This window comes from Aplidium turbinatum, chromosome 2, assembly GCF_918807975.1.
Source record: "Aplidium turbinatum chromosome 2, kaAplTurb1.1, whole genome shotgun sequence".
Classification (NCBI taxonomy): domain Eukaryota; kingdom Metazoa; phylum Chordata; class Ascidiacea; order Aplousobranchia; family Polyclinidae; genus Aplidium; species Aplidium turbinatum.
The window spans coordinates 44074588-44083999 of record NC_137473.1 but is presented as its reverse complement, the minus strand read 5'-3'; the positions used below and the strand labels follow the sequence as shown (position 1 = coordinate 44083999).

Here is a 9412-nt window from a genome sequence, read left to right as displayed (position 1 = left end):
CACCTTATCTAAAATTTTTTGTTTCATTCAACGTGATCGAAGTAAGTTATAGGGATGTCACCGAGCCTAAAAGAAAGAGAACTTTACACTTTTGCTTTGAGAAACTTTTAATCTCGTATTAAACTCAATTTGCTAAGCTTTGACATCATACGGAGCAAAGAGCATCTTCTAGATGTTAACTTTGTCTGGTCGACAAGGTCAACGAAGTGAACAAACTTTTCTTGAGCTTCAAAGGCTAAAAGGTTTTGGCTAAAATTGTATAATGTTTGCCATTTTAATAATATCTATCACCCATGGCTGTAAAAGCAGGAGGGCATTGCTTCTAGTGTCGACAAACGTTACAAATTATAACAAAATGTAATAATGTAATAATAAATATTAAATAATAAATATAATTATTTCCATTTGGCACACACACACGCATTCGGTTTGGTTTGGTTGGTTTGGTTTTGAATCTTTATCTTCGGACTGACAAAGCCTTGGTTGGTTATTTCTGGTAGTTTTGGTAGTTCTTAACGCAGGGCCGTTATGAGATTGACAGAGTGACGTTTTCCGATTGTTGAAGTGTTGTTGACGGAGAATTATTCCATTCACTAGGTGCCGCTGAATGGAGAGCAGTCCTGAAATGCGTTGCTCAAGCGCACACCCCGACCGTCGAACCAGCGCCGCGTGATCTTGAGCCGGGCTCGTAACCATTGAGCTAACGGAGCGGGCGCATATTAATGAAGCAATTGTTTCAAATAGTTATTACAATAATAAAATATTATTAATTTTTTTGGGGCGAAAGCAAATATTTCCACGTTGTCGTCCCACAAGTCCCAACCTGGGAAACTAAACGTGCTTCACCTGTCGCTATAAAATACAACAAGAGAGAAGATTAATTTTGTTTATTTGCAACTTTACCTTGTTGATTTGGGAAGCTACAAACTATGAAGTTAATTTAAATTTGAATACTCTTTTTATAAAACTGTCCTAATCAACTTGATGAACGCAATCGATTTAAAATCAGTAAAAATCCTTAGTTTCGTTTATTTACACATCTGAATCATGCTCATCTGGGCTGCCACAAAACATCAAATTACTTGGTTTGGGTAATCGTTCATCAAGGTTTGTTTTTGGTCTGGTTTTGTTTTGAATCTTTATTCTCAAACTGACAAAGCATTGATAGGGTATTCCTGGTAGGATGCTGAAGACAGTTTTGTATAATCGGTGTGAATCTCGCCTTAATGTTCAACTGGATGAATATATTTATGGTTTAAGGTTAAACATTAATATTCACTCCTCAATAAACAAAAACGTGTTTTATGTTAGCCATAACCAGTATTACTAATGTAACAATCAATATGCGTAGTCCCGCAGCAGGCTACATTTTTGTTCTAGAATGGGTGAACTATTTTATTGAGTAATTCTGTTGTGGTGTTTCGACGATTACTGACCGATAGTGATCTTTAGTTACGTAATGTGTTATTGTGAAATATGCTTCTAGATTCTAGAAAGTTTTGTCATCCTGACATTTTGGAAACTTCTTTGACTTGTTATGTTGATATTGCCCTAGAATCCAGCAGATATTGAATAGATTGTATAAGTGGAAGTTATTGCCAATTGTAAAGTAGCTGTTGCAAGTAGCAGTGTATATTTATGTTAAAATCGAAAAAAACCTTTACTGTTCACAAATCAGATTTCTTTATGTGCTGGAAGTGGTGAAACATCCGTTAGTTCAAGCATTTTATCTATCATATTGCATATTGCAACTGATACAAAGAAACGCTTTAGGGAAGAATTCTTATTCAAAACGAGAGACAACCTTTACAACCCTATACCAGTTCAAACGGTTTAGCTACTTGCAAAAATTTAAAATTTGAAAACTGACTGCTCGGTATCAGCGCATAATCATAAAAGAATTGCAGTTTAATGCAAAACGTCCAACACCATTAAAAACTTTGTCTAGAAATTGAATTTTCATTTTGCATGTTTAGTTGATTTCAGCAACATGGTCCTGTGTTTTGCCATGCAAGACAGGTCGTCACTACCTGGTCTAGCCCAGAAAAAGTCAGTCGTGTCTGATTGACGAAACGTCGGAATAAAAACAGATTGTCACTGTACACATCTTGTGATAGTTTAACTTAATTTGCACCAGTAGAACGCCTCATGATGCCATTTAACCGTTTAAAACTAATACTCGTCAAAAATCGTTGTTTTTAGCAGAATAACTATAAATTTATTAATTTTTTTAAAAATGTGTGTGGTTAGATTTGAAATATCAAGGCTGTTGGAGACAAAAATTTTGAATGCTTGTTTTATTGAAAATTGGATCTGAAACTGAATCTTGCAGAACCTCTTAGGGCATAGGCTTTATAAGTAAACTGCGAAAAACCATTGAGCAAGAAAGAGTTAAAGTTCTGTTTATAGCTGAGGTACGTTTTGAAGTTAATTTTATCCATTAGAATGGACAGGTGCATGGAAGAAGGTTGTTCGTCACGCGAGCATCTGATTCATCCGTGCTTGATCTTCCTAGTGACGACTTTACTGAGCTTAGTGTTAAAAAGTGTTTTTCCAGTACTCTAATACTTTACTAAAACATTCAGGTGATTTACTATTTAAGCGTAGTTCATTCTTTTCTTAGTAGGTCACACTATAACGATCTGTTGTGATGTGACATAAAGCATTGAACTTTGTCAGCAAGTTTACACTATAATAGCCTACGTCACATTATATTAAAATATTGCTGTCTAGCCGCTTGCAACAAAAGTAGACGTTAAAACTGCTTGCTGAATTTTATTCTTCAAAAATTGCTCAGCTTTAGCCAGTGATGCTGTCAATCCAAGATCTTACGGCTGAGATCTTGGCGTAGCCTCCTGGGTAGTCAGGGCTGCAACGGCTCTGAACCCAAGACACTGCTCCAATGAGGATATCTTCACCGTTATCTTTGACTGTTAATGGGCCACCAGAATCTCCCTTCAAACAAAAAGCAAGTTTAGAAAGAAACCATCACTGCTAGTCCGTTTGTATTTGTAGAATTAGCAAAAAAAACAAGTCCTTTTTGATCCATAACAATATGGAAAATCAAACGCTTTTTAGCATGCGTTCTACTTTTATAATGCAAGGTCAATATAAATAGTTTTAGAAAAACATATTGAAGAGTCCTTTATTAAAAACACCGTGCTAACGGTGCTTTGCTAACTCAAGCAAACCTAACTATTTGGTTTGGTGTTGTAGATGCTTAAATTAGGAAAATACTCGTACCATGCAAGAGCTGACTTTGCCAGTTCCCCCAGCGCATTGGATTCTATCGGTAATGACGATAGTTGAGCCCCATACTGACTGGCAATCAGCCTGCGACACCAGAGAAATATCAGTCTTCTGCATCATTGTAGGTGTAGATTGCTCTGAAACAAATGGTTACAGCACAGTGAATTAAATAGAACGTTGCGGTTTCATTAAGCTTACTCAGACATATGCATGTTCATTGCATTTAGCTCCTAATCAAACACACCTTTCCTTAACACTAGAACAGCCGAAAAAAAAAGTATACCTCCAACGGCCACTGGTGTCGAAATCGACACTTTTCACAAAACTTCATTTTTCCACAAAATTAACAATAAGAATTCGTTTTATTTTACAGTGATAGAATTATCTGAAGCACTTATTACTTTTGTCATCTATTTGCACTGTTCATATTTCGGTCTTAGACGAAAATTATGACGTAGGCTACCAGGGTTTGATCAGTTCGAAGCTTGACTTTATCTGTGTCTTGACTCTGTAGTCTGTACGATGATCTAAAAATTCAACAGAGCGAATACATAATTATCATAAAAATTGCACAAAGTTTTCTTATTCAGGAGTAGAAAACAAACCACCAAACACTTTACGCAGTGCAGCCTTTGCACTCTGTGACTTTCCAGTCACCATTATCACACTTTCCACAATGGTAACTGTATTGTTTTTGCAATATTGTCCAGCACATTTTCTGCGTTTTCTAGATGGTCGTCCCTGCTTTCTGCAGTGTCGGCTTTCGTTTCAGCACATGAGCAGTTCTCAAGCTCTCAATGAGCTGGAGGATAAAATCACGTCGGTTGATGTTGCTGCCGGAACGTTTTCTAAAAATAATCCAAGAATTCAAAACTGCAACATCTAGCATATTTGTTTAAACTGCAAGAGGCCATCTTTTACTTGCTGCATGTGCGGTGTAGTTTCTTGCCATTTGGTCAAACACATCAACTGCTACTTTGTTCTCGCTATAAAAATGGATCACAGAGGGTTTCTTTTTCTCTGCTGCATCAATACTAGGGCTGTCATGCATAGTGTAAACTGTAAAGAACATTTGCATTTTTCTTTTGTTTGCACTGATAGTTTACAAGCATGCAGCTGTTCGTTGAATTGCAGAAGAATTTACTGGAAAATCTTTCTCCTCCACCCTTGGTCATCTTCTTTGTCAGCCCTTTACTGTTAGCTCGAACAGTTCCAACAATGGTTATATTTCTTTCCTGTAGCAAACCAGCAAGATTCATCCTAATAAAGAAGTTATCTGTTGTGACGTTGTACCCGCCTTGTCTGTGTAAATTGGTGGTGATCCTCATCACTACATCCTCGTGGAGAAGCTTTCCATTTCGTTGCTTTCTTTCAATAGCTCCGAGGTACGATAAGTACGGTACGGTATTGAATACGTATTTGGAATGAACCTCGGCTAACACCCACAATTTCATGCCAAACTTGTCTGGTTTGTTTGGCATAAACACGATAAAAGGACATCTGTTTTTCATTGGAAATAGCTGTTCATCGATGGGCAGGCTCCAATCCGGAGTGTAATTTTTGATGCAATTAGCAACAAGTCCTTCCAGTGGCTCTCGAATATGAATAAATTTATCTGTTGCTAATCACTGATAGATTTGTGAAAGGTGTCTGTAAACTCAGTACGATGACCTAAAATCAAGCCGAGCGATAACACACATCAAGCCAAGCGTTGGACAATTGTCATGAGAAACGCTATAAGTAAGTGTGAAAACTATTGAATTAGTTTTTTTCACACAGGAAATCTTTTACACTTTACAAATCTTTCTATAATATTCTTTCTTTTCTATACTATACAATTAAATTTGTATGAGATGTCGATTTCGACACCTCGGCCGTTGGAGGTATATCAGCACATTGTAGATAACATAAAAAGATTCTTTAGAAAAATAATACTGAATTATGAAGTGTAAGCATAATTGGGAAGCTACTGAAAGTTTGAAAGCGTTGCGATAGCAATTCAGGCCTAAAATAGTGCACTAAATTTTTAAAAGTGTCGATTTCGATACCTCGGCCGTTCTAGTGTTAAACTATTAAAAATTTGACTCACTAAAAACAAGTTTTTAGCTGAAAAAACGTACAGAAGTTAATTGTTATCATACTGACATTTTATTCAAAATTGATGACGGAATGATTTAAAAAATAATACTTTCTTGTTCATATTTACATGAGCAGATCAGGGAAAGTTACATCCAAGTATTACTTTAATCATTTTAGTGCAAGCTTTCAAAGTGCCTTAATTCTAACTTACGGACTTGAGTGGTGTATCCCCATCCTGAGGTTGAAGCCATCCCGCTATATTCCTTTCCAGCATCTGCAAGTTTGATCGTTGCAACCTGAATACAAGAACATTTTTAGCTGCTGATTGACCAATTTTGGCTATCACGTCAGGTTTTTGAGATATGATAACAACAATACTGTTACTTTTGCCAAAAGTAGAAAATTTGAAGTTGCTTTTATTACACACACACACACTGTGCTATATCCACTAATCCCTGCCATGGGGTGCACAAATAGATGAAATGCACCCCAAAACTACAATTTTGATACCTATTTGTTTTTGACTCAACATTATTAACAAAGCATTAATGACAAGCTAAAACAAAGGTAAAAAGCATAACTGATCATCTCCTGTCAATGTTGTGCATGAAATCACAAATGCTTAAGCAGGCCTATGGCAATGCTTGCCCAGTAAACTTGTGTAAGCTTTTTGGCCTGTCTAACGCTAACCTTTCGCTATAGCACTGCGTATATTGGTGGTGAACGCAACGTCAAATCGTCCACTTTTGGCAAAAGTAACAGTTTGTTGTTATCATATCTCACAAACTTGACGTGATAGAATAAATCTGAGGTCAGAATCGGATTCAGCACCCCAAAATTACGCTAAATCAGTTTTCAAAGTCCAAACCGCAGAACAAAGTGCTTTTTTTGTAGACCAGTGTAATCTATCTTTTTTTCCCATACAAACCCATAATACAACTTAGTTTGATCATAAACATGTTTGCAGAAACTTCGGACAACGACAACAACAATCGAAAACTCCACTCTGTCAATCCGGTGACCGGTCATGCGTCAGCGGATTAAAGCCTCTACAAGTATGCGAAACTGCCAGGATTGAGCTCTCAGAGAAGCTTTCCCAGTCCGAGGATGAAAATCAAATCAATCAGACAATCAACATTGCGGTTCTTCAATATTATGTGTCTGGATATTTTGATTCAAATTTCGCACATCTCATGTTTTACAGTAGATATTTTTTATAGTCAATTAATCTATATCTTGTTGATAAGTTTACATCCGACAAAGATCTCATCTAATTGGGCAACTGTTGAAAAATAGTTTATAGGCCTAAGCTACTGCACATCAAACGATTTCGATTATGAAAGTTTAGATTCGATACAACTATGATAAATCATACAAACAAAGCGTGCAAAGAATTGTAGTTCATACACTCATGACGAAATGATTGAGTCACTCACATTGCCTCCCAATTCCGCAGGAGATGCCAAGGTTATGACGGCGTAATCGTAATCGAAGGTATTGGCATTATGCTGCGGGTGAGCAGTGAACACACTTTGGGCGATCAATTGTTCTGCTACATTATAATCTACGGCACCGAGTGCTACTTTCACCCCCGTTCTGCAAAAAAATGATATGATGGCAAAAATATTAATTCTTGTCATTTATACCAAATTACCAACTATATTTTTACATTTGATAGAAATGTTTGATAGTTTTATAAAATTACTTAGGCCTACTATCAGAAATTACAGCATATGACAACTTTGCTTTTATTTTTTGTCAATAATGGAAAGCAATTTAACCATAGTTATGATTTTCTTATAAGCTACATCAAACAAACAACCTATACTAACTTACGTGATTTCGCAATGAGCAGCACTCATGACATAATTTGTTGCTATCAGAGAACCTCCGCAAAAGTGGCGGCCAAATTGTTGGAGACTCACCTAAACAAATTTTTGGTCGAACAGAGAGTGAAAATAAAACAAAGTAGCTCATCCTTGTGTGTTTTCCTTGCCTCTTACTTAACAACTAAACTACATAAATTTGTTACATCTAAAACAATCACATGCATTGAACTTCAGGAACAATAATTATACGTTTTTGCTGAACATCGAAATAGTTTCTGCTAATAAACAAGTAATTCATCTATTTTTAGTTTTTTTTTAGACTTTATTAGCATGTAGCCGATGTTGAAAAATAAAATACAAGTCTAGATCCATGGACACAACCTGCCCTTACGTTTATCGGTAGGCTAACGTGGTGATAAACAGTGCAACAAGTTAGATAATAATGGGCCAGTACTATTATATAACTTAATAAAACATTTTTTTCTTGTAAACATCTACTGTGAACAAACAGATTTTATTTTTATATAATATAGGCTATATGAGTTGAGAGTGTCGGTGAAACAAACTTCATTGTCTTGAGTCAGCTGCTTAGAAAGTTAGTTCTTATGATTATTTTCTTTACACAAAGAAGCGTTTCATCTAGCCTTTGTAGTAAGAAAAAATGTGCATGAATCTACTGTGCAACCGACTGTAACCGTAATTACCTGCCAAGGAAATTCTCCCAAAGTAGCTTCTTGTCCTCCAACAATTTTACTGTTTTGCTCGTGATAAGCATACCGGGGATTGGTGATCACCTTCGGTTGAGGAAGGGCTTAAAAAATAATTTTAAAACATTTAAAGTTTGCAGTTGATCGGTTTGGTTGGTTGAACCTTTATTCTCGGACTGAGAAAGCCTCAGAAAATATTTTTCTGGTAGTTTCGCGTATTTTAGAGGCCTTTAATCGTTGATGCAGGCGGTCAATGAGGTCAACGGAGTGAAGTTTTTTTGCTAGTTGAAATATTATCGCTTGTGAATTATTTCATTTGCTAGGTTCCGTTGAATAGTATAAGCTGCCCTTGAAGTGCCTTGATCAAGCGTACACCCCATCAGTTGAAGTAGCGTTGCTTAATCCACCCGTTTGTTCGTTCTTGCAGTCCAGTGTTTATCAAACCGAGCTATGGGAGCGGACAGGGTGTCGAGGCATTCGAACGTTATGATAATATAGAAACATTTTTGATGCATATCTTGACATACCAAAATCACAATATTAATTTTTTCACACCAATTGGGTGCTAAATAACGTCAAATAACAAAATAGATACGTTAATTAAGATTGCAACATTTTTTCTGGAAGGTGCTGTGTGCGTTAGCATTTTTAACTAAGCTAAGTTTCAAACATCCAATATAAAACATTTCAGTATTCAAGGCATGTCAGAAAGCTACAGAAGTCACACTTTTGAAATTCAAAGCTATTTTGCGTAATTTCCTTAAAGTCACAATCCAGTACAGTATTGTGCCTCACCTGAAGCAACAGCCAAGAGCGCAAGTAGATAGAAGAACATTTTGTCAAGTTTATGTTTCAATAACATGAAACGATAACCCATGAATACCTTATATAGACTTATGAAAGATAAAAATAATCACTCTGTTGACTCTAAAATAAAGATTAAATACAACGACACTTGCTTTTTCTCACGGTGTGAATACTTACAGCCAAAAAGTAAACATTAGAAAAGTTTATATAGATTTTTTTTCAAGACAGTTGAAAATAAAACAAAAAAACATTTTTTCACAAAGAATTTTAATTCGAAACTAAAAATCATGGCGATAAAAAATTTTTTTGAAAAAATGCTTACGAAATGCCATTAAAATAAAATTATTCACAAAAATGACTTCATTCAAAAACAATAAAAAAGTCTGACCAAGAAATGTTGCATAACAAAACAAAAAACATTAGTTTGTGTGAAACTTCTAATTAACTGTAAAAAAGTTGCATGTTATGATGAGTAAACCGCAGGTTGTTGACAGTAATTTTCAAAATTAAATAGTTAGAACATTTGCGACAATCTCTATCATTTATGTCATTACAGTACTTAACGGTTTGATTTAATATGCTTGATATTTCGTATTTGAGTCGCAAGTGTTACTGGCCAAAATTACTAAATTAGGTCAACATTCGAAAATCACATTGTAAAAATTTCAAGTGTGTAGGTCAAGAAATTGGTGGCATTTTTAATGCATTAATGCCCAAAGTTCCCGTATGGAAACAAGATTT

At 35.7% G+C, this 9412-nt stretch overlaps 1 protein-coding gene across 1 annotated transcript; it reads right to left on the bottom strand.

Moving 5' to 3' along the window:
* Positions 1-2768: 2768 nt before the first annotated feature.
* LOC145765572 (chymotrypsin B-like) lies at positions 2769-8707 on the bottom strand. Its single transcript, XM_082577407.1, has 7 exons — positions 8660-8707; positions 7862-7968; positions 7165-7253; positions 6765-6924; positions 5540-5624; positions 3244-3386; positions 2769-2955 (listed from the first exon to the last, which is right to left on the bottom strand). The coding sequence occupies exons 1-7, from the start codon at positions 8697-8699 to the stop codon at positions 2800-2802; spliced, it is 780 nt and encodes a 259-aa protein (XP_082433533.1). The 5' UTR covers positions 8700-8707; the 3' UTR covers positions 2769-2799.
* Between the last annotated feature and the right edge of the window lie 705 nt (positions 8708-9412).

Excerpts from the sequence above, each read along its gene's own strand:
- LOC145765572 (XM_082577407.1), bottom strand. The coding sequence starts at position 8,699 with ATGTTCTTCTATCTACTTGCGCTCTTGGCTGTTGCTTCAG. Across the intron at positions 6,925-7,164 it reads GCTGCTCATTGCGAAATCAC|AACGGGGGTGAAAGTAGCAC; the intron begins GTAAGTTAGTAT and ends ATTTTTTTGCAG. Across the intron at positions 3,387-5,539 it reads GGGATACACCACTCAAGTCC|AGCAATCTACACCTACAATG; the intron begins GTAAGTTAGAAT and ends CATTTGTTTCAG.